This window comes from Hemicordylus capensis, chromosome 13 (assembly GCF_027244095.1).
Source record: "Hemicordylus capensis ecotype Gifberg chromosome 13, rHemCap1.1.pri, whole genome shotgun sequence".
Classification (NCBI taxonomy): domain Eukaryota; kingdom Metazoa; phylum Chordata; class Lepidosauria; order Squamata; family Cordylidae; genus Hemicordylus; species Hemicordylus capensis.
In genome coordinates, this window is record NC_069669.1 from 13,708,610 (window position 1) to 13,733,871 (window position 25,262).

The 25,262-nt window shown below is 48.7% G+C and overlaps 2 protein-coding genes across 10 annotated transcripts in view; one reads left to right on the forward strand and one right to left on the reverse strand.

The window, feature by feature from the left end:
* Nucleotides 1-19,577, reverse strand: part of SOX8 (SRY-box transcription factor 8) — a 30,332-nt gene extending 10,755 nt beyond the window's left edge. Inside the window, exons 1-2 of the mRNA XM_053275920.1 lie at nucleotides 19,347-19,577; nucleotides 14,060-15,111 (exon numbers count right to left, since the gene is read on the reverse strand). Of these exons, the coding sequence (XP_053131895.1) occupies nucleotides 14,060-14,916 (857 nt within the window). The 5' untranslated portion in view covers nucleotides 14,917-15,111; nucleotides 19,347-19,577. The remainder of the gene's footprint in view (nucleotides 1-14,059; nucleotides 15,112-19,346) is intronic.
* Nucleotides 19,578-19,635: 58 nt separating this feature from the next.
* Nucleotides 19,636-25,262, forward strand: part of LMF1 (lipase maturation factor 1) — a 317,423-nt gene continuing 311,796 nt past the window's right edge. For 8 of the 9 annotated variants that reach the window (XR_008311949.1, XR_008311948.1, XR_008311945.1 and 5 more), the window contains exons 1-2: nucleotides 19,636-19,936; nucleotides 22,298-22,607. Coding sequence is in view for 3 of the 9 variants with exons in the window: in XM_053275923.1 (XP_053131898.1) it covers nucleotides 19,756-19,936; nucleotides 22,298-22,607 (491 nt within the window). In the remaining 6 variants the exon portion in view is untranslated. Of the gene's footprint in view, nucleotides 19,937-22,297; nucleotides 22,608-25,262 lie in introns of those variants that run through there. The other variant, XM_053275924.1, reaches the window with a different exon arrangement.

The following is a 25,262-nucleotide window of genomic DNA, read 5'->3' on the forward strand; positions in this document are numbered from 1 at the left end:
CAACGGAAATGTATCTTATTCTCAATGAATAATAGAATGTGGGATAGGACTCATTCCAGCATTTAGATTTAAGGCAGTGGGACTAAAATATATTGGCCCTGATCCACACATCCTTGCTTGTACATCTGAAGTGGGTTCCATTCCCATTTTCATGGCTTTGCAATAGGTTAAATAAATAAAGGTTGTGATCTTCTATTTCTATACCGCCCAGAACGTACGTCTCCGGGAGGCAAGGCAAAATAAATGACAACAGAAAAGGTTAAAACAAAACAAAATAATAGAAAAAGCCAAAACATTACAACAATGTTACAATTTAAAACAATATTTTTAAAACAATGTTAGTACTATTAAAACAATGTTCAATTAAAAGCCTGGGTGAACAGATGCGTTTTTTAAGACTTTTAAAAAGTTGTCAGAGATGGGGAGGCTCTTATTTCAGCAGGGAGCGCCTTCCAAAGCTTCGGGGCAGCAGAGGAGAAGGCCCATCCCCGAGTAGGACCTTTAAAAGCGTGCACCTTTGAAGACAACATGCAGCTAGTCTGTCCAAAAGTACAGTGATTCCTCGCCAACTTTGAGGGTTCCGTTCTGGGAAAACCTCACGGTTGGAGAGCAACTGAGAAGCATAGGAAACAGGGGGTTAGGGGTCGTGAAAAGACATAAAAATACAGAAGAAAATGACCAAAAATCACCCTGAAGCCCTTTAAATCACCAATAGTCAGCAAGAAGAGTGAGGGGGACCCCCAGAAATTACCCCCCCCAAATAGCACCCCCCCCAAATAACCAAAAAATCTTGCCAAACCATGGATACTCAGTCCGCAGTTGGCGAAACCAGTCACAATTTCCCAGTCGCGGATACTCAAAACTGTGATTGGGGAAACCGCGGTTGGCGAGGGGTGACTGTCCCTTGCTATTCAGTGACTGGTATCTTTGGGACAGAGAAAGCCTGATGGATTTATAGCCATTTGACTAGTAGAGTCCTAATGAGCCGGGCATGGGGTGTGTGTGTGAGCCAAAGGAAGCAGTTTGGGTCGGTTCCTCTCTCCCCCACCCCATCAGAGAGCCTCACTTCCTGCAGGCGGGCCATTTATCAGGAACCATGCAGCTCTACCTGATGAATGGCCAGCCTGCAGGCAGCACGGCTCTCAGCTGGGGTGGGAGGGAGAGAAGCAACCTTTGGCACCTCCTTGCATTTGACCGCCGTTCCCTACGTATATTCCGTTTCATCATTATAAGTTAAGTGGAAGCTTGGTATCCAAAGAACACGAATCACGGCTGTGCTGCTCTGAAGTTAATGGGACTTCGTTACGATTAACGTGTCTCATTGATTTCAACGGTGCTTAGTTGTGACCACTTCCCTTGGCGACAACCTGATGCAGCCAACTTACAAAGTCACAGAGATGCTCCAAACACCAAGGCATATGCATTTAGGAAAACCAAAAAGAGTTGGGCAACACACATCCACTAAAATACATAGCACCAGGAAACGGGTAAGTGAGCAGCAAAATAGAAGCTGCCCTCCCACCCCACCCCGGCATCAACAAAGCCTAAAGGCCCTCTTAAAGAGCCAGGATTTTTCATGGCACATGACGAACTTCAGGGCATTCTAGAAAACTGACGCCGCCACCACCACCACCGAGAAGGCCCTGCAACCAGCGGACACTCACTGAGCTTCAGCCAGTGAGGATACATTGAGCAGGACCCTCAGAGGTCAAAAGGAGGCACAAAGCAGCACGTTAAGTGAAAAGGTGGCCCTTGGGCTACCTAAGCTCCAATCCATTGGGGGCTTGAAAGGTAAGAACCAGTGCCTCGAACGGCAAGATTCGGAGGAGAGATCAGAAACTGATGACCCAGCAAAAAAAAGCAAACATTTTGATGTACCAAGGAAACGTTACTGCAGACTAAAGAAGTTGTGCTGTCGAGTCGGTGTCAACTCGTGGTGCCCACAGACAACTGTGGTTGTCTTTGGTAGAATACAGGAGGGGTTGACCATTGCCATCTCCCATCTTCCTTTATCGCTGCTGCCCGATATCAGTGTTTCCCATAGTCTGGGCAACATACCAGCGGGGATCCGAATCAGCAACCTTGCTAGGCAAGTCATTTCCCCGCTGCGCCATTCGGTGGCTCGACTCCCATTTAACTGAACAAGGAGAGATTCAGCATATCCATTTACATGCAAACTACCAGTCATGTTCTACTTCTTGTTTACTCTTTTTACACTCCGCTCTATCCGTCATGGGTTCAGGGGAGCTCACAGAAATGGCATCAACACCTACATACCACTCTCTTCTCCCCCAAAGGATTTATAATCTAAACAGCAGAGAGTAAGGTGTTTTTTTAAAAAAAGCCTTTTCTATTCCATGTTTCCACTTCCATGTTCCTATCCCCGTTGTGTGCTCATAAAGGACTTACAATTTTCTAGGCACGGTACACAGATTAATAATAATAATAATAATAATTAAAAAAAGATGGAGGTCTCACCTGCAGGATTACAATCTAACATGGGTTCTCAGACTTGGGTTTGAGGTTGGACTACAACTCCCTTCATCCCCTGGTGCACTGGGTAGGGGGATGATGAGAGTTGTAGTCCAACAATGTTTGAGGACCCAAGTTGGAGAACTCCTGAACAGAGACAGACAATACAAAAAGGAAAAGAGGGCAGGAAAGAGGAAGCAATTTGGGTATGACAACTGTCCCTACTGACCAGGGGGATGCTCCCCAAGGACACCATTTTGAGAGGGAGGATACCCACCCTCCACCCCCACTAAAGCCAGTGACATCCCTTCTCTCCAAATCTCTCCCACTCACTGCTTCTATTGAGCTTCTGATGAAACCACTAGGTGAAAAAGTGAGCCCAGAGAGAGCTTTCTTAAACTTCCAAAGGCATCCAACACAGTGTTCCCCTCTAACAGGGATTCCCAGAGGCTGACTACAACTCCCATAACCCCCAGCTGCAATGGCCTTTGGCCAGGGATCATGGGAGCTGTAGTCAACAACATCTGGGAATCCCTGTTCCAGGGGAACACTGATCACAAAAACTCTAGGTGGTTTAGACAGGAAAGTGTGCTGTCGAAGGGACCCAAGCCGCCACCATGCAAAAAAGAAAGGAAGGTCTTCAAAGGAATTCAGCGAACCTTTCCAGGAAGTGATTTGGAAATATTTGCAAGCAGCAAATAAAATGGGACAGATAAACTTCATTCCACTCTGCTAAGCTGGATGGGGCGGAGGGAACAGCCCCGCGTGTGTTAAACACGCGTCAGCTGTGTGTTTATACTAGATAATTCTGCAGGAACATGAGGAGGTACTTATACAAGCAAAGCAAATCAAGAGGCTGTTAAGGAACTTTTGCTTGAGCAAGAGTATTTCTAAAGCACCCAACGGCCCCTGTCAGCTAAACATAGGCCTGCACCATGCAACCCTACCATCAGCCATGTATGGGCATGCCACCACCAGGGCTCAAAACCCACCCCCCCGCCCCCAACTCCCATCGCCTGTCTAATCCTGCTGAAAGAGAGGGGCTGCCAATGCCAACAGGTCACAGTCCCTAACCAGGGGGGTCACCGGTGGGCAGCCCTGAGGTCATAGGAAACTGCCATTTACTGAGTCAGACCATTGGTCTATCGAGCTCAGTATCGTCTTCACAGACTGGCAGCGGCTTCTCCCAGGTTGCAGGCAGGAGTCTCTCTCAGCCCTATCTTGGAGATGCTGCCAGGGAGGGAACTTGGGGCCTTCTGCTCTTCCCAGAGCGCTCCATCCCCTAAGGGGAATCTCTTGTAGTGCTCACACATCAAGTCTCCCATTCATATGCAACCAGGGCAGACCTTGCTTAGCAAAGGGGACAAGACATGCTTGCTACCACAAGACCAGCTTTCAAAGGTCCCAGTAGCAAACGTCATTTCCCCCAGTTGGGGGACAGTGCCAGATTTATGATTTTTAAAAAAACTAAAACTGGGGCTAAGGCAACAAGACGGTGTGGAAACTCCAAACGGCACAAGCCATTTCATTCTAGAGTTGCCATGCCCCGCCGCCCCGATTCCAGGTTTCACCCCGATTTCAAGCATCTTACCCAGATATGCCTGGATTTCAGCTTTCATTAAAAATTTAAAAAGCGCTAAGCTCTAGCCCTTGCAGAAGCGGAGTTATGGAGCAAAATGTGCAGTCACTATACTGCTCAGAAATTATTTTCAAGCCAATTTACATAACATGCAAATCAAATTTACACAATATGCAAATTAAAAGGTAAAGTGTGCCGTCAAGTCGATTTCGACTCCGGGCGCCCACAGAGCCCTGTGGTTTTCTTTGGTAGAATACAAGAGGGGTTAACCATTGCCCCCTCCCGCGCAGTATGAGACGATGCCTTTCAGCATCTTCCTATATCGCTACTGCCCGATACAGTACCAGTGGGGATTTGAACCGGCAACCTTCTGCTTGTTAGTCAAGCATTTCCCTGCTGCGCCATTAGGTGGCATGATATTTTGCATAATATTTTATATTTTGCATAATATTTATGCAAAATATTAATATGCAAACCCGGATTTGGAAAGTCAGAATATGGCAGCCCTAATTAATTCCAAACTAACCCTTGCACCCATTTTATCTGAAAGGTCTTTTCTGCTTTCAGCCTATTTATTTGGAACTTTTAATATACCGCCCACTCTAAAGACGCCGGGCGGTGTACAAAAGCATGCAAAACAAGACATTAAAAATTACATTCTAAGTTAAAAACTAAAATAACTACCAAAAAAGAAAAAAAACAAATAGGTAAACTACAGGGCAAACGGATAACTCTGAATCTTCTTATACGGAGACATCCTCGGAGAACACCCAGTAGTCACTCGGTCTGAAATAACAGCAACACTGCTGTCAGTTCAGAAATGCTGCAAGTCAGACATTTGCAAACGGCCAGACTGCAGTGTTCCAAAGATCTCACAGGGCCGCTCAGATTGACGGCAATGTAATTTTGCAGAGAGAACAAAATGTGGTTCCCATTAAAGAGATGATTAGGGCAGGAGACAGACTATAGGCTCCTAACTCTTGACAAATCGTGTGGTTTTGTTTTTTCCCATGGCAGGGGCGGGCAGAAGGTAGGTTGGAATCCATACTCCCTCTAACAGAGAATCCCAGATATTCCTGACTACAACTCCCAGCATCCTCAGCCAAAGCTCACTGCAGCTAGGGATTCTGGGAGCTGTAGCCAACATCATTATTAGTCTGTTATGCCCTCTTACAGGGAACATTGATTGGAATCTAGCACCGGTACATCACTGGGCAGCTTGCAGTCGATTGGGAAAGGTTTTCAACTCTCCACGTTTGAACAAAAAGGGCTTTCTTCCTTTTCTAAAGTAGGCTCTTGAAACAAAGCAAGCATGCAAGCATGCAAGCAAGCATGCAAGCAAAAAGGTTAGAGTGAGATCAGGAGTGGGCTTCTTCTGTGTGTACACTGCATTTCAGTATAGCAAGTCCAGCTCTGTACTGAAACATTCCTGGGCTCAGCAGGTGTTCAGAGACATCCAGGTCCTCGACGTGCTCCCGCCACGCCCCCGCGGTGATTTTGCTGCTGGCGGCAGTTGATGAGCCTTGGGGCACCATTAACAACTCAAGTAAGTCTTAAAAGTCTGGAGCAGGGTTCCCTCTAAGGCATCCCCAAACTGCGGCCCTCCAGATGTTGCTGAACTACAACTTCCAGCATACCCAGCCACCAAAAAATGTGTCTAGGGATGCTGGGAGTTGTAGTTCAGCAACATCTGGAGGGCCGCAGTTTGGGGATGCCTGCTCTAAGGCGTGCGCACATGTGCATGCTCACAATTTTTTCTGATGTTCACTCAGTAAATTTTAGATCCCGCTCAGGTTGAGTCAGGAAGGCCCCACTCTGAATGCATGTACGTGCACATTGCCTTGATACTGCTGCCCAGAACAAAACTCATTCTGCACACAGATGAAAAAAATTTGGAGTCTGCCCCCCCTCTGCTCCACAGGGACCTTGAAGACAGAGGCACTTTGTGTCAGCCTTAAATGACACAATTTTTGCCTTTGGGACCAGGGTTCTCTCTAACAGGGATTCCCAGATGTTGTCGACTACAACTCCCAGAATCCCCAGCTGCAATGACTTTTGCTTGGGGTTTCTGGGAGTTGTTGTCCACAACATCTGGGAATCCCTGTTAGAGGGAACACTGTTTGGGAACTGGGATCCACTGAAGGTTAAGCAAGGTGGATAAAATCCAGTGCCTTTAAAAATTAAAATCAGAATTTTTTTGTGTGGTTAGAATATATTTTGTAAAAAGAGGCTTGATTTCATGTTAAAGGTCCAAGATAGCATCATGAATAAGTAGTATAAGATCTAATTATATAATAGGAATATGCTTTTTAACAGCCGTCTATAGAGATGAGGGATCACAGACCTTTCTCCCTATATGTTTGTGTGTGGAGGGGGAGAGAGAGACCCTAACTTCTCTCTAAAAGTACAAGGACACTCTTGTAAAGAGGATGGTTTGGGGTAGGGTAGATCTGGTCAGGGGGGGAGAAGTCTGGAGATAAATGCAAGGAGGGACTGACACAAAACGAAACCAAAACTGAGCAGAATATTTCTGAAGATCTGAAGAATTACAGTTCTGATTCCAAGATCTACCGAGGGAATTTTCAATGGGAAAACCTATCTTAGCAGATGGCTGTAAGCAGTGCCGTACCGGGGAACATTGTAATAAAGTTCTTCTGTGAGTGAGAGGAGATATGCTTGCAAACTGCGAACAGTAAAACAATAACAGATATTTGTTGTTGAAGTATTCAGAATACACAAACTTGTTAGTAAATCTTAAACTTTAGCTACAAACTTGTTAGTAAAACTTTTTAGTGAATCTTAGTAGTTAGTTTGGTGGAAGTCACTGACTTCCCAATACTAAAACAGTGGCAAAAATATTCCCTAAATATCCTTTATTAACCAGACGAACTGGAGATACTTCACTTCCCCAATGGCTCTACAAGTATTTGCTTCAATTAGATTTAGTACTACAGAAAATAACCAGTTCATCATTCTGTCTCTTGATCTGGCTGAAAAACTAATCTGAATTTTTTCTTCAATATATTGCGTGTACCTACCTTCTAAAAAGGAAACATATCTATTTTTGAGTAAAACAGAATATATTAACATAAGCAAGAATGCACTTTTAGAGGAAAACCATGCTTAAATGGCATCTTCCTGACTAGCAATTTCAATTGTGATTTTAATAAAACCCACCCCGAGGCTAAGCACAGACGCAATTCCTTGGGGAGGCGGTTTGTACAATGGTAGCAACGGAGAAAACCGACTGCAAACTGATACACTTCAACTACAAAGCTGTTTTAATTTCCCCCTTCTCTTACATTAGGACTGGAAGGCTGTGTGTGTCGGGGGGTATTATTATTCTTGTAATTAGCTTTAATCGTCAACGCATTTCTGTGAAATCTACGCTCACTGCTGCGGCGAATCAATTTCTGATTGCCACAGTCAGCACAAGACACTTCGGTGCCCAAAGCACGACATTCTAGTAGCAACCACCCGACTCTTGACCCAACTAATTAACCTAGAATCACGCCACCTGCAGGCGGGCCATTCATCAGGTAGAGCCCACACAGCTCTACCTGATGAATGGCCAGCCTGCAGGCCGAGTGGCTCTCTAACACAGAGGCAGGATGGGATGGTTTGGGATGAGAGAAACGGCCACAGTTGGGTTGTCGGAAACCAGAGGCAAATGTGTCTCCTCCTTCCCCCAGCCGGCTTGTTAGGACAAGACGTTGCTGCTTAATAAGCAGAACTGGGGCACGTCTCTTGCACCCAAAGCCATCCAAAAAGGCTCACAAATCTATTTGTGCTCCTGCGGAACACTCACACATGGTTTGAAACACAGGGGAGGGAAGTGGGGGGGGGAGAGAAGGGAGACCCGGGAGACCCGGAATTCCGGGGGACACGGCAACTCCAAGGTGACCATTCTTGTCATGCTGTGCCCTGCCCAGCACCAAAGGGCTCCTTCAAGGGCCACCGTGCTCTCTCGGGTCCCTGCGCCATCTTGGATGACGAACGGGTAGCCCTTCCCAGCGCTTTCCTCCGGGAGGGCTGAAGAGAGGGCTCCGTCTCTCTCAAAGAGCCATCCCAGCACTGAGAAAAGCCGAGGGGGGAAAGGGGGGAAAGTGCTGTGCGGAGGTCAGCACAGTGGGGAATGGCTCTCACATGCAAGCATTTTTTCTCTTTTGGCAAAGAAGACCCTGCTTGAAAAATAATGAAGATCACCAGGCCGAGAGGACAATTAACACATGTGTATGCAAACCACCCACAGCTTCATGTTTGGACGGACTCCACTGAAAAGCAGGATGGGGGGGAACATAGGAAGCTGCCTTCAACTGAGTCAGACCATTGGTCCATCTAACTCATTATTGTCTTCACAGACTGGCAGCGGCTTCTCCAAGGTTGCAGGCAGGAGTCTCTCTCAGCCCTGTCTTGGAGATGCCGCCAGGGAGGGAACTTGGAACCTTCTGCTCTTCCCAGAGCAGCTCCATCCCCTCAGGGGAATCTCTTACAATGTTCACATGTAGTCTCTCATGCAAATGCAACCAGGGACATAGGTTCCTTGCTACCACAAGACCAGTTCTCCCCTCCCTTGCCTGTTGGGTAAGATCTGTGGCCACTACTCGTAGGAACCAGCCTCAGGAAAAGCAAGCAGGCACCTGCCTTCCCTTCCGGGAGGTAGATCTGCAGCCCCATCCCACGCAGGTTGATGCAGAAGCAAACCCTGCTTTCTGGAATGGAACCCGCTCCCAACGCTGTGTGGGTTGTAAAAAGCTCTGTAGCTTTTGATTACATATCAGGGCAAACTCCTGCGGGCAGCTCAGACGTAGGAAAGGTCACATTTCTTTCCACAGGAGAAATGATCCACACCTGCCCAAGCGGCTGCAGGGACAGGACACCTGAGAGAGGAGAGCTGGTCTTGTGGTCGCGAGCACAAACCGTCCCCTTTGCTAAGCAGAGCCCAGCTTGTTTTGCATTTGGATGGGAGACTGCATAGGAGTGCTCAGGGGTTGCCAACTGGTGGGACCTCCAGATGTTGATGAACTACAACCCCCATCACCTCCAGCCACAATAAGTCATAGCTGGGGACGATGGGAGTTGTGGCTCAGCAACATCTGGAGTGCCACAGCTGGAAACCCCCTGCTCTAAGATATTCCCCTTCAGGGGGACATGGCCATAATTCAGTGGAAGAGCCTCTTCGTGCTTGCACGCAGACGATCTCAGACTCAATCCCTGGAAGCATCTTCAGGTAGGGCTGGGAGGGACTCCTGCCTGAAAGTTTGGAGAGCTGCTGCCAGTCAGAGGAGACAATCCTGAGCTGGGTGGACCAAGGGACTGACTCAGTATACAGCAGCTTCCTCTGTCCCATGGTACCTGCCCCCGCCCCCCTGCCCCCAGCTTTGGAGTTTTGCATTTCAACTATTCCTGGAACTGTGCATAACACATACATCAGAGACAGGCATGGCCATGGCATGGTTCAGAGAATGAGCCATGAATCCCAACAGGGTGTCTCTGGTGGCAGGTCTCGTCAGCCACGCTTCTCTCGGCCCCTGCATTAGGAACATAGGAAAACTGCCATATACTGAGTCAGACCCTTGGTCTATCTAGCTCAGTATTGTCTTCACAGACTGGCAGCGGCTTCTCCAAGGTTGCAGGCAGGAATCTCTCTCAGCCCTGTCTTGGAGATGCTGCCAGAGAGGGAACTTGGAACCTAGATGCTCTTCTCAGAGCGGCTCCATCCCCTGAGGGGGATATCTTCTAGTGCTCACACTTCTAGTCTCCCTTTCATACGCAACCAGGGCAGACCCTGCTTAGCTATGCGGACAAGTCATGCCTGCTACCACAAGACCAGCTCTCCTCTCCCTAATATTAATTACCATATTACCATATCAACGGTAATATGGCCCAACCGAAAAGGGCTGTTGCAGGATTAACGAGATAATGCACGTGGTGTGTTTTGAACCCTCTTAATAAGCACTAAGCAGGATTTGTAGTGTGGGAGCATAGAGAAGGAGGGAAGAGATGCATCACACAATTCGAAGAGAGGGGAGAGTGACGTGGGCCCCCTTGCTTCATTTCAAGAGGGGGAAAGGGCAGCGCTGGGCCCACCAGAGCACAGCAAACGCCACAGGGCAGATGTCTGTGCAGCTGCATCTCCAGCAAGAGAGAATGAGAATGGAAACCATTGAGACTTTCTGCTAAAACATCTTGAGCTGGGCCTGAGGAAAAAGCATTACGTGCCACCTCTTCCAAGCTTGGATCTCGTCGTTTGCCGTATTTACCCGAATCGAATGAGTCATTTGCCGTATTTACCCGAATCGAAAACGACTTGGAATTTAAGATGGCCCCCTTTAAAATGAGAGATTAAATATAGGTTATATCTGCATTTACTCAAGAGGAAAAGGACTCTGAATTTGAAACGGCCTCCCAATTTCTAACATCAACAAACTTGGAAAAAACCTAGTCTTGCATTCAGATAAATACAGTATATGGAACCTCACTAAATTTCATAGTTTTTTTGGGTTTTTTTTTAAAGAGAAGAGGTCAGCTTCTGACCAACCTCCCAAGTAGAGCACAGTCCATGAGTGTTTTAAGAAAAATACAGTCGCGACCACAAATTGTCACACTGCCTGCACCCGCCCACCCCAGTGTCCGAATGAGAGTCTTGGGAACTGTTGGATACATTGCATTAGTGAACCCATCCAAAGCAGCCGTAACGGAATATACGTTTCAGCAATTTCAGCACATCATTGGAAGGATTTTGTGGGTCTCAGGAACAAAAGTGACGAAAAGTTCCAGAGAGAGAGAGAGAGAGAGAGAGAGAGAGAGAGAGAGAGAGAGAGAGCCCTGAGAATGTGTTGCAGCAAAATAATTTAAAAAATAAAATAAAATTAGTTTTGTGGCACTGTCAGACTGATTTGTTAGCCACAGACATTTGGTCCAAGAAAGTTTCGGCGGCGATACATCCATTAGTCTGCGAGGTGCCACAAGGACCTCTTCTTGGTTTGACACATGAAATCGTCACTCATTTAGAAGTAATGATAAATTTCTCAAAACAGAGGGCTTCAGATCCCTGTGCCTAAGAAAGCTGGACACGGCTCACATTTCTTTTGTACCTTCCACAAACAGCAGCTTACTGAATGCCAGCAATTTCAATTTGTTGGGATCCTCCCTGAGAACACAATTATTTTTTGCTGTTCCTAACTAATGGATGGAAATTAAGATCTATTGGATAAGAACAGGAAAACAAACAAACAAACAAACAAAAAAAAGTCGGGGAAATGCCTAATTTGCTGCCTGTACATAATTTCAAACTGTGTTGAAATCTGGATTTTAAAAAGGCAGATATTTGCAAACTGATCCTCAAGCCAGCATCACTAATTTAAACATTAAAAAAGGAAAAGCAGACCCTCAAATCTACATTTGCGTGCAACCCATCTGCGTTCTAAACTGCGAAGGACGGACGACTCTCTAAACAGGGGTACTGCAAGTAACTACGCAATTTCTCAACTGCACAATTCTTGCTGAAGCAGACATCTACACCCCCGCTGAAGCAGCATCCTTTCAGGCACACCGTGAGGTCCTCTGTGAGATGCCAGAATGCTCCCCCAGAACATGCAGTACTATTTGGTGCCCTGGGGAAAGGGGGGAAAAAAATATATGGCGATCCCAAGCAACTCTGAGGATTGCTTGGGCAGACAAGTCCGCCTGTGGAGCAGCAGCAACAACAAATATTTATATACCACCTTTCAGCAAAAGTTTCCAAAGCGGTTTACATGGAGAAACAACAAACAAATCAGATGGTTCTCTGTCCCCAAGGGGCTCACAATCTAAAGAAACATAGGATAAGACACCCGCAACAGTCACTGTAAGTACTGTGCTGGGGGTGGAGAGGGCCAATTACTCTCTCCCTCCTAAATAAAGAGAATCACCACGTTAAAAAGGTGCCTCTTTGCCCAGTTAGCAGGGTTAACAAAGGGGGGGCGGGGGGGAAGTTGGGCCACACTTTTGAGGCATCCACAGAGCCCTGTGGTTGTCTTTGGTAGAATACAGGAGGGGTTGACCATTGCCTCCTCCAGCGCAGTATGAAATGATGGCCTTTCAGCATCTTCCTATATCGCTACTGTTCGATATAGGTGTTTCCCATACCAGCGGGGATTCAAACCAGCAACCTCTTGCTTGCTAGGCAAGTCATTTCCCCGCTGCACCATTAGGTGGCTGTTGGGCCACACTTTTAGGGACGTTTAAGGTCTATACCTTCTAAGAGATACACACACACACACACACACACGAACCTCTGTTTCCCACCAGCTGTCCCTCATTATGCTGACTGTGCCTTTGATTTGCACCATGTGTTTCTGGACTTCAGGATTTATCAACAACCGTGTAAAAAGACCGCTCTAGTCAATATCTCGCTCACGGTGAACCCCTTCAAGCAATGCCAGATTCGGGGATTTTAAAGAACTACAGGATTGTCAGGAAACATTTCCACGACATCCTGGTTTCACATTATGCTATTCTGGAGACGGTAGCTCCATCATGACCCACAAAAGCCTCTCTCTCAACCTTCCAATTCTCCAGTCAGTTCTCCCCACATCACCCCAAGTGACAAACAATTCATCGGAAACTTTCATGGACACAACCCAGTCTATGTAGTATTTTAAAAGTTCCATTAATTTTAATGAGAGACGTTTAAGCAGATGCTCAATTTGCTCATTAAAGCGGGCACAGCTGAAATGTTGCTGAACTATAGAAGAATTAATTCTCTTAGGTTTCCTTCAAAGGTTTGATGCCCCATCTTCAAGATGTCTTGCTACATGTTTACAAAGTTCCTCTGTTGTGATTTTCAAGCTCTGAGATTAAGAAATGTGACTGCGAAACTGTCCCGGAATGGAAGTTAATCATGGAACTATCTACATTGAGCATAGCGGGGACATGAATTCAACTGACCATCACTTAACCATTTTGAAAAGTTGCATCATCCTTCGTGGGATCTTAAGATAGGTGTGGGTTAAAAAACAGAACCATCTATAGAATAGCAAGTGAGTTGTTTATATGGAGCTCCCCTAAACATCCTAGATTTTTTTTTAAAAAAATGAGTTCTGCTTACATAGGAAACTGCCACATACTGAGTCAGACCCTTGGTCCATCTAGCTCACTATTGTCTACACAGATTGGCAGCGGCTTCTTCAAGGTTGCAGGCAGGAGTCTCTCTCAGCCCCATCTTGGAGATGCTGCCAGGGAGGGAACTTGAAACCTTCTGCTCTTCCCAGAGCAGCTCCATCCCCTAAGCCTAAGGGGAATATCTTGCAGTGCTCACAAATCAAGTCTCCCATTCATATGCAACCAGGGCGGACCCTGCTTAGCTAAGGGGACAAGTCATGCTTGCTACTACAAGACCAGCTCTCCTCTCCTCTCCTACCAGCTTTCCAAATTTAACCAAGTACATGTGACCCCAAATTGTCATTCTGCACCCGATTCCCGATCCTCTGGGAAAGACCCTGTTGCATTGTGCTACATATGAAACTGAGCACACCACTCTGGGTACTAAATCAATTTACTCCCCCACCCTCAGCAAAAAATACCAGTGCCTTTCACAACTACCTTAAACACATCGACTTGAAATTAATGAAACTCATTGCCTAGTAAAGTAGACTTCGGACTGGAACTATACACAGGGGTCCTGAAACTTGGGCCCCCAGATGATGGTGGACTACAACCCCCATCACCCGCAACCTTTGTGGCCAAGGATGATGGGAGTTTAGTCCAACATCTGGGCACCCCAGTTTGAGAACCCTTGCTTGAGTCATACATTCAGGTCAGGATCGGGGTGTATCTTTGATTCGTTCCAACTGCGCCACCACACAATGAGCGCCGGATGGCGGATTTCGACGGCATGCCCTCTTATTTTCTGCCGGGCCGAGCTCCTAGCACGCTGCAGACGCGCAACAGTAGCGCCCGGCCGGCGGCGGCTGCAGCTCACCCGCCGCCCCGTCCAGCCCGGCGCGCCTCGTTGGCTCCACTCACCGCCAGAGCTTGCCCAGCGTCTTGCTGAGCTCGGCGTTGTGCAGATGCGGGTACTGGTCCGCCAGCTTCCTGCGGGCCGCCTGCGCCCACACCATGAAGGCGTTCATGGGCCGCTTGACGTGCGGCTTGGCCTTCAGCGCCCCGTTGCCGCGCACAGGCATGGGCACCAAGCTCCAGTCGTAGCCCTTCAGCACCTGAGACACCGCGTCGCGGATGCAGGCGGGGAAGCGCTCGTCCACGTCGCCCGGATCGCCCCTGGCACCGTTGCCGGAGCCCCCCGGGCGCTGCGAAGACGAGACGGCGGGCGCTGGGGGTCCCTCCGAGCCGGCGGGAGACGACGGCGCGTCCGAGTCCGAGTCCACGTGCGACAGAGAGCTGGCGGTGCCCGCGGGGCTGCCCGGCGCCTCCAGGGCTTTGGCGTGCTCCTCGCTCATGTTGAGCATTGGCGGCGCGGAGCAGGGGGCGGGGGCCGGCAGGAGCGGGGAGCCCCAGTAGCGGGGCGAAGCGGCGGCAGCCAAGAGTGCCGCCGGGAGCGCAGGGTGCCTGGCGGCGCGCAACGGAGAGGAGAGGCTCGAGGCGCAGGAGCGGATCGCCACCCCCACTGCCACTCCAGGGTCCAGCCAAACGCTTTCCGCTTCCAGCAGCAGCTCCTCAGTGCCCGAACTCCGGCTGCCTTGCGCGCAAATCAATCTCTCCCGTGCGTAAAAGCGCACCTCTCCAAGGCGACCTCTCCAAGCGCGCCGCTGGAAGCAAAAGCCGAGCTGCGCTCGCGGGCAACAACTTTCTTTAAGGGCAGGGCCAGCCGGCTCCGCCCCTCCCCACTTCCTATTGGCGGGCTGCGCCAATCTCGTCCGCATAGAAGAAGAGGTTTCGGCCCTCTCCAACTTCTTAAAGAGACAACGGCGTTCCCGCTCGCGGCGGCTTCTTCGATGCGCTTTTCGTGGTGGATTGTGTCCGAAGGCTCCCCTAGTCCCTATCCTTCTGCCACTTCTCCGGTTCACCCTGGAGAGTCGCGTTGAGGTGGCTTTCCTCTGTCTTCCTGCCCCTGCGTGCTGAGAAAAACGAGTTAGGAAAAGTAATTATGTTATCTATTATCTCTTTTGAAGAGTTTAGTTGCACGAACTAAAGTCGTGCGTCATTAGCTAAAAAGTCGTTACCTACACAAATACTCAATTTTGCATGAACCTGCCACTTCAATTAGCTGAATGCACGACGTCTTATACCGGAATAGGCTCAGTTAAAGGTTTAAACAATCTTGAGGGGTACTTTTTAGGGGGGGGGGAATTCTAAATAGAATCCTATTTTAACTGTTATTGTTCAACAGATTTGACACTCAATAAGCAGATCAATAAATCCAAGATTACATCATGTCCAAGAGAAGCAGAAGATTGTTCTCAGATCTGCATTGACTATTATTCAGACTTACAATTTACAGCAATTGTTCAATAAAATAATGTTTGAAGTTCAAATCCTAAAAAATACAAACTGTTCTTTTATTTCCCTTTCCACCAGCACATTAATAATAATAAAAAATCTATCACATATATTTATTTAAAACAGCAGCAGAGAGGGCGTGCACATATTGTACCTCTTGCCTGTGGGCTCCCCAGGGGCATCTGTTGGGCCACTGTGCGAAACAGGATGCTGGACTAGATGGGCCTCCTTGGGCCTGATCCAGCAGGGCTGTCCTTATGCACTCGAAGCCCTCTCTTTCAGGAATTTGTTGAATTCCCCCTTTACAGCCACCTAAGCTAACAGCCATTACATCTTGGGGCTGTGTTATGTGTCGTAACAGGGGTTTCCAGCCTTGGGTCCCCAGATGTTGCTAGATGGGGGGGGGGTCCTCTTCCCCTCCCTGTCTGCAGGCTGGCCATTTATTAGGCAGCTCTCAAAGGACAAACGGACAACCTGCAGGCAGCACAGCTCTCAGGCGGGGCAGGAGAAAGAGAGGAGCAACCAAACTGTCACCTCTGGTGCCCGGACCATCAGGATCAGTCGCTACAGGCATCATCCTGTCACAATGGCCATTGCAGCAGGGGAGGATGGGAGTTGTAGTCCATCATCTGGGGACACAAAGTTGGGAGGGCCTTTGTTAAAAGGCTGGGCCATACCTCTGGTAATCGTATTTGCCTGCATTTCCCCCCCAGGACCCTTCCTTCGATTTGCCTCTCCAGGGGAGTCTGACTTTGTTGCCTACGTTACCCTGTTCAGTACCATGTGCACTGCTGGTGTGTAATGAGGATGTTGATGATAAATTACTCCTATTAGCCCAGCCACGTGCATCGTCCGCCGAGTCCTTTCCATGAGCTCCATTGGCTACAGACAGGTGCAAAATACTGGCTCAGGAGACAGGCACACTTAGACTCAAGATGCTGGACTACAACTCCCATCCTCCCCTGCTGCAGTGGCTGTTGTTGACAGGATAATCCCCGTAGTGGCTGATCCTGACGAGCCAGGGGGTCACTAAAGGACAGTTTGGTTGCTCCTCTCTCTCCTGCCCCGCCTGGGAGCTGTGCTGCCTGCAGGCTGGCCGTCTGTCAGGTAGAGCTGCCTGACAGATGGCCAGCCTGCATGCAGGGGCGGGAGAGAGGGGAGCCACCTGGGCAACCTCTTTTGACCCTCCCCCCCACACACCGGGGCTTTCGAGCATATGCAGGGCCCAAGAATCTGTGTTATGTATGTATGTATGTATTTACAGTGGTCCCTCTACTTACAAAATTAATCCGTTCCGAATGCACATTTGTAAGTCGAAAAATTCGTAAGTCGAAAAGCGGTTTCCCATAGGAATGCATTGGGAACGGATTAATGCGTTCCGGAGCCTAGAAAAAAGACCCAGACCCCCAGTAAGGCTTGCAAACTGCACAGCAACATTTCTTTTCAAGAATAAACAGGCAGTAAACAGGCAGGCAAGTCAAGGAAACCGCATGTAAAATTTGTAAGTCGAGGAAACCCCATCTAAAAATTTGTAAGTCGAAAAAACCGCATCTAAAACGGCATCTAAAACTGCCGTTTGTAACTCGAAAAATACTTATGTTGAGTAGTTTGTAAGTCGAGGGACCACTGTATTTATTTACTTACTTACTCGATTTTAAGTAGAGAACTGTTCAGTAGAGAACTGAGCTTCTGCACAAAAATTGACACCTGGTTGCATCCTAAGGTTTGCCATATTCTGGCTCTCCCAATCCGGGTGCCTAATTTGCATATTATGTAAATTGGCTCAAAAATAACTTCTGAGCCGAAGAATGACTGCACGCTTTGCTCCATAACTCCGCTGCTACAAGGGCTAGAGCTTAGCTTAAAAAAAAAAAAAACCTGAGTGGGCTAAGCAATCTACAGGTAGGTGAGATCCGTAAAATCCAGGTGAAACCTGGAATTTTGGGCAGCATGGTCACTGTGTTCCATCCCCTCCTGTAAACTTGCTTTGTTTCAGCAGCTGGATTTTGTGGGAGAAGGAAAAGGGTTTGTGGGGTTGTTTTTTTTGCAAATGACTGGGAGTTCTGGCAGCAGATTCTGTATGACCTTCTTTCCCTTCTATGGCTCTTTGCTTACAGCTCACAGCTGCTCTCCTACAGCAGTGCATAGCAAGGCAATAGTCACAACAGGCAAAACTCTTGCTTTTCAGGAATCTTGTCCATTATTTCTGATATTCTCATTGAGGATAACAAGGACAACTACTAATATTTCTGTGCCGCTTTCCCACAAAAGTCAAAACAGTCTACATAGAAAAAACAAACAATCAAGCTTCTTCCGTGACCTCACAGTCTAAAACAAAATACAAGGTTGACAATGGGAATGGGGAACATAGGAAACTGCCATATACTGAGTCAGACCCTTGGTCTATCTAGCTCAGTATTGTCTTCACAGACTGGCAGTGGCTTCTCCAAGGTTGCAGGCAGCAATCATCAAGAGAAGGCATAACCTCCCTAAAGGAAGCGGTGATGGGTTGGATGAGGGATAACAAACTGAGGTTGAATCCAAATAAGATGGGGGTATTTAAAGCAGCAGGAAATGATTTGCCTAGCAAGCATGAGGCTGCCAGTTCAAATCCTCACTGGTATGTTTCCCAGGCTATGGGAAACACCTATATCGGGCAGCAGTGCTATTGGAAGGTGCTGAAAGGAATCATATCACACTGTGCAGGAGACAGCAATGGTAAATCCCTCCTGTATTCTACCAAAATAAAACTACAGGGCTCTGTGGTCACCAGGAGTCGATATCGACTCGACAGCACACTTTACCTTTACTCATTGTGCAGGGTTGGAACTCAGGAAACAATTTTGATCTGTCAGTTCTGGATAGGGTCACTTCCCCAGAAGGAACAGGTACACAGTCTGGGGGTGTTTCTGGATCCAAACCTCTCCCTGGTGTCCCAGGTTGAGGTCCTAGCCAGAGGTGTTTTCTATCAGCTTTGGCTGATACAACAGCTGTGTCCATTTCTTAAGATAAATGACCTCAAGACAGTGGTACGTATGGTGGTAACCTCCAGACTTGACTACTGCAATGCACTCTATGTGGGGCCGCCTTTCTTTGTTGTCCAGAAAGTGCAATTGGTACACAATGCATCAGCCAGGTTGGTCCACGGGTCATTCTGGGGAAACTAGAGGAGAGCTGGTCTTGTGGTAGCAAGCATGACTTGTCCCCTTAGCTAAGCAGGGTCTGCCCTGGTTGCATATGAATGGGAGACTAGAAGTGTGAGCAGAATTGTAGGAGATTCCTCTTAGGGGATGGAGCCACTCTGGGAAGAGCAGAAGGTTCCCAGTTCCTTCCCTAGCAGCATCTCCAAGAAAGAGCTGAGAGAGATTCCTGCCTGCAACCTTGGAAAAGCTGCTGCTAGTCTGGGTAGTCAATACTGAGCTAGATGGACCAATGGTCTGACTCAGTATATGGCAGCTTCTTATGCCCATTGAGATCATCTGGCGATTGAAATATACTGAGTCAGACCCTTGGTCCATCTAGCTCAGTATTGTCTACCCAGACTGGCATTGGCTGCTCCAAGGTTGCAGGCAGGAAACCCTCTCAGCCCTATCTTTGGAGATGCTGCCAGGGAGGGAACTTGGAACCTTCTGCTCTTCCCAGAGCGGCTCCATCCCCTAAGAAGAATCTCCTTAGTAGTCTCAACTCCTCACAATAAATACCTTTGTGTGTGCCTCCTCTTGGTGGCTCCTCGAGACGGGGCCTTCTCTGTGGCTGCCCCTGGGGTGTCCTGGGATTTTGCGCCCCCTCTCCCCCCACCAACCAAAGCTCCTCCATCTGTGGCTGCTTTTTTAGAAAGCCCCTTAAGACACACCTGTTTTCTCAGGCTCTTAGCGGCTTCCCTTTCAAGGGCGCGCGCTTCATCTCATCCAGTGCGCCTGAACCCTGGTCTCCGCTTGGGTCAGCTGCCTTGTGTAGACCGCCTAGGGCGGCCCAAGTTGCCAGGCGGACTAGAAAAAGGACGCGGGGAGTAGTCGTGGGTAGCAGCCGCCGCCGGAGAGCGGAGCGCGCCAGGCTGCCCGGGGTGGGTGGAGGAGAAGTAGCCGCCGCCCGGCAGGGGAAGGAGGCACCCCCCCCCCCAGCCGCCGGCTCTCCAATGGGCGTGCGCTCCGTGGCGTCTCCAGCGCGGCGCCGCCCCGGCAGCCCGGCGCGCATGTGTGTCCTGCTTCTCCCCCGCTTGCTGCTCCGTCCCGCGGCCGGCGCCAGCAGCCACTCCAGCGGGCATGGCTGCCCCCGGGGACGCGCTGAGGAGGAGGCGACAGCCGCCGCCGCCGCCGCCGCCGCGGGAGGAGGGAGCCGCCGAAGAGGCAGGCGGCCCCGTCCCCAGCCAGAAGCAGCAGCCCAGCGCCGGCACTTTCTGGCTGACCCGCCTGGCGCTCCTGCGCGCCACCGCCTTCATCTACTGTGAGTGGGTGGGCGGTCCCTGGGAGGGGCGGGGGGGGTGCACGTGGGGGGGGGGCTGGGGGAGCAGTGTGGCCCCCTCCCCTTCCTCCCCTCCCGCTGAGCTCCAGACCTTCGTCCCTCCGGGCAGCAGCAGATGTTCGAGTTTTAAAGGGTGGAGGGTGGGGGGAGCTTAAATGAATTATTCCCGGCTGATTGGGGGGGGTTCTCCAAGCGGGTCCCCAGCCGTGTTGTTCCCTCTTTAACAGGAAATCCCAGATGTTCTTGACTACAGCGCCCAGCATCCTCGGCCAAAGTCCGCTGCAGCTAGGGATTCTGGGAGCTGTAGTCATCCGCATCTGGGATGCCCTCTTACAGGGAGCTCTGGACTACAGATGTGTATGTAGAATGGCTGTATCTCCCTGTCCTGCCTTTCTGGTTGGTTGCCAGGTCTTCCCTTGGTGGCCCTCCATTTTCAGCCACCCGGCTTCTTGAGGCGGCGTCCCTCCATTCCTTCAAATCCCTCCTTAAAACCTGCTGTTTCTGGGTGGCCTTCGGCGCCTCCTCTCAATCCTCATTCCCAATTTACGTACGCGTAATGGCCTTTTCTCCCATTTCCTCCTCCTCTTTGCTCTTGTGTCTGTTCTGTTGGCCTTCCCTTTGTTGCTCCACAACCCTCTGTCTTCGATTGTAAGCTCTTTGAGGGCAAAGACCTGCTGCCTAAACACATGGACGGCTGAATGGGTAACTCATTCATACAACCCATGAACTTGACTTTCACGCCAGAATCTGGACCGTGCTTGGATCTCAAAACGCCTTTGGGCATTATTTGTAGCACTCTGGAGCTGCTGGATTGTATCCTCCTCCCTCCATGCTCTATCAGGTCTGCAGTCAGGTGGCAGGAGTCCATGTCATGGTTCCTGGAAACATAGGAAGCTGCCATATACTGAGTCAGACCATTGCTCCATCTAGCTTAGTATTGTCTGCAGAGACTGGCAGCAGCTTCTCCAAGGTAGCAGGCAGGAGTCTCTCTCGGCCCTATCTTAGAGATGCCGCCAGAGAGGGAACTTGGACCCTTCTGCATGCAGATGCTCTTCCCAGAGCAACCCCATCCCCTAAACGGAATATCTTACAGTGCTCACATATGTGGTCTCCCATTCAAATGCAAACCAGGGCAGACCCTGCTTAGCAAAGGGGACAACAATTCATGCTTGCTAACATAAGACTCGCTCTCCTCCCAGAACCGGAGCGATCCTGGTAGCCGAAGGAGCTGTGGCATAGCGTTTGTCTATTTATTTTATTGAATTTCTATACTGCCTCTCATTAAAACAATCTCAAGGCGGTTCACACAAAAATTAAAACAAGACTATAAAAAGCATGCAATTAAAATATTAAGCTAGAATATAAAAATAACCGATCTGATTGAAAGATTTAAAAAAACAAAACAAAACAAGCCCCATAGAACCATAAAGAAATCCCAGCACTCTAACCACTACACCATGCTGGCAGTTGGTGCAGACAGACGCTTGTAATCCTGAAACTGAAAGTTCTCGTCAAACCTGTACTTTAGCAAAGTGGGCCTCTCTTGTCGCCCCTTACGTACAACTTCTAGAAGTTTCTTTTCTGCCAATCTGTTATGTAAATACAGTGTCCGCTTGTTCCTCCGCTTTGGCAGTGCCTCTTTCCTCCTAATTTGCTCTTCCCTTGTTTATCTTTGCTCACAGACCAGGGGTCTAATTTGGATTTCTGGGAGCTGATGAGCTGGCTGATGGCAGGGCAGCAATTTTGAGTTGGGTTTTGATTAGCGCCTTGAGAAAAAGCTCTACAGCAAATTGCAGTGTTAATCAAGGTAAATTAGATTGCGGAAGGTTCTTCCCCCTGCTGCCCGCAACCAGCCCATCCCGCAAAGAATCTTATTTTTAACCAAACTGGAGATATTCAGTGAAGGGGGGTGGGGTTTACATGAGAAACATCCATGTTGTCTTGGATTTCACATACCGAATCTCTCCTTGCCAGCGCTTTGGGAAGAGCACCTGTCTGCTTGCATGAAGAAGGTTCCAAGTTCCCTCCCTGGCAGCATCTCCAAGATAGGGCTGAGAGAGATAGGGCTGCTTTCAACCTTGGAGAAGCCGCTGCCAGTCTGTATAGACAATACTGAGCTAGATGGACCAAGGGTCTGACTCAGTATATGGCAGCTTCCTATGTCATGGTCCCAGAATGTTTCCTTTTCGCAACTCCTGTATGGTAATTCAGGGATTCTTAAGCGTGGGTGCCCAGATCTTGTTGGATTACATCTGCGGGCACAAGTTTGAGAACCCTTGTGTTTACCTCTTGGGTTGACGCTTCTCAAATCCCCTCCCCTGCCCCATTTTATTTCCCTTGCAGTTGTGGCTTTTCTGGTGGCTTACCATCAGAACAAGGGGTTGATCGGAGAGCGAGGACTTCTGCCTTGCAAGCTCTACCTGGAGAACATCAAGCGCTATTGCAAGGGGAAGATAAACCTGGAAGCCCTGAGCTACGCCCCAACTCTCTTCTGGTTCCTGGACTGGTCTAGCATGGACATCACACTGGACAGCTTCGCCTTGATGGGCTTGGCCATCTCGGCTTTCATTTTGGTCACCGGCTGTGCCAACGTCCTCCTCATGGCCGCCCTTTGGGCTCTCTACCTCTCTTTGGTTAACGTGGGACAGGTCTGGTAAGTTGCTTTTGTTTGCCTGGTTTATAAAACGTGTTGATGGCCTTTCTTTGCGAAGACGTTCAAGGCAACGTATCGTGCAGCTTAAAATGGCAACATAAGACACACCAAAATGTATTTGGAGGAACGCCAAGGGTCAATAAAGAGGTGAAATCCCGAGACAAAGCATGGGGGGGGGGAATGCCTGGGGGTGGGGTGTAAAGATCCTAGACTGTGAAAGGAGAGGATGTGGCATGGCTGATCTCAATGCCTTAGATACTGGTGGGGGTGGTGGTTTGGACCATTCTGGTGGGGGGGGCGCACCCCCCTTCACATCTCTATCCGCGACCCTCATGAAATAATTTGGAGCAGGAGTTCCAAAATGTGAATCCCCAGATATTGTTGGACTATATAAATAAATATGGGAATATGGGAGTTGTAGTCTGTCAGCATCTGGGGACTCAAAGTTGAGAAACCCCCGTGTAATGAGATTTAATACCAGAAAGTAGCTCACCAGGGACCTGGGTTGAAAATTTCTCACAGAAAAATTTCCCATACTTTATTTTTCCATGGGAAAATTTTTCATTTTGGATAATTCATTGTGTTACAAAATAGATTAGTAGCAATAGATGGATGACCGTGCAGCCTTAGAAAAGTGCGTCAGTTTCAAAGGTGTCACTAATGTGTTCCAGGATAATGATTATTCCTAGGAAGGATGTGAGAGGGTAAATAATCAGTATATGTTTTGTTGATTTGTAAACAAAAGGGTAAAGTTGTGGTTTAGTGGTGTGTTTGTGTTGAAAACTAAAGAAACAAGTAAAATAACATGCCCAAACAGATCACTATCTATTTAGGGCATCTGTAAAATTTGCAGGGTAAAATTTTCTGAGGAATGAACTATGCAAATGAGAAGAAATGCATGGGGAAATTTCCAGTATTTCCCCCAATTCCGAATTTTCCAGAAAACCATGTGATTGCCCCATCTGTCCCTGTAAACCTTTCCGTTACTTCCTTAGGCTTGCAGCTTCCACTCTCCTCTCCTGTCTTCACATCTTCCTTTCCTGCCTGGACTGCCTCTTGGGACGTGGTCCAGGATTGCCTTTTGTACGTCTCTGGCCAGCCTGCTAATGAAAAAAGCTCTAATCCCGTGGTGCTCTGTGTTTTCCTTTCATGCCCCTGCAGCGCCCTGACCCTGCAGAGTGAGTGTTACAAGATTCCTCTGGTGCATAAAGGATGCAGACAGTAGCTGCACCCAAGTAGACCATACGCCATGTGCACCATCCGGGGCTGGACATCAGCCAGGACCAGCCTGGTGTCGTGGGTAGAGTGTTGGACTAGGGCTGAGGAGACACGAGTTCAAATCTCTGTTCAGCCATGGAACTTGTTGGAGGACTCTGGGCCTGTCACTTATGTCTCGTCTTGTGGTAGCCAGCATGACTTGTCCCCTTAGCTAAGCAGGGTCCACCCTGGTTGCATATGAATGGGAGACTTGATGTGTGAACACTGGAAGATATTCCCCTTAGTGGGATGGAGCCGCTCTGGGAAGAGCATTAGAAGGTTCCAAGTTCCCTCCCTGGCAGCATCTCCAAGATAGGGCTGAGAGAGATTCCTGCCTGCAGCCTTGGAGAAGCTGCTGCCAGTCTGGGTAGACAATACTGAACTAGATGGACCAAGGGTCTGACTCGGTCTATGGCAGCTTCCTATGTTCCTACCCCAAGTATGTACTGAAAGAAAGAATGCTTGCTCAGTGGCTACAGATTCCACAGAGGAAATGTGCATCGTAGATGGCCCTTCCCATTGCAGAAGCAGACGAGTGAGTCAGTGTGGCATGGTGATTAGAGACCCAGGCTCCAGGGACAGCCCTTTCAACTTGGGCAGCAGTATTACTGGAGTATCTGCAGGTCAGTCTGTTACCTCTCGCCCTTGGGGCAGCTAAGGAGGTTTCATAGAGGTTGCAAAGAGGAGGTTGCCTGAACTAAGGTTGCTTTGGGAACAGCAAAAAGTTCCCAGTTCCCTTCCTGGCGGCATCTCCAAGATAGGCCTGAGAGAAATTCCTGTTTGCAGCCTGGGAGAAGCTGCTGCCAGTCTATGAAGACAATGCTGAGCTAGATAGACCAATGGCCGGATTCAGTATACGGCAGCTTCCTATGTTCCTATGTCTCAGCCTGATCTACCTCCTAGGGTTGTTGTGATAAACATAACCACGCACACCGCTCTGGGCGCCCTTGAGAAGGATGGACATGAATGTAAAAATAAATAGATCCAATGCCCTGCACTGTGTCAGGCTGTCTTTTATTTATTTTTATTTTTTATTGTTAAATTCGTACCCGCCTTTCATTAAAAAAAAAAAAAAAAAATCCCAAGGCTTTCCTAGGGGAACATCTGGCTTGGTGTGGCTGACACACAGGATAATAAGAGAGAGAGGCTTCCGTGCATAAGTATCCAAAAGGGTCTTCCTTGGCACCCAATGGGTGCACCTGGCCATCCTGAGTCCTTTGTTTTCTAGCATCTGGTGAGCGCTGTTTTCGGAGGCTGAATCTTGGGTTACATGGGCGGATGGTGTGAGGTTACTGATGGGAAGTCAGTTCAAAGGTAGATAAGTGGGTTTTTATTTTTGTTTTTGTTTTTGAAGAGCAATGCAGTTCCCACCCACCCCCCCCTCTGCTGCCAGCGAGG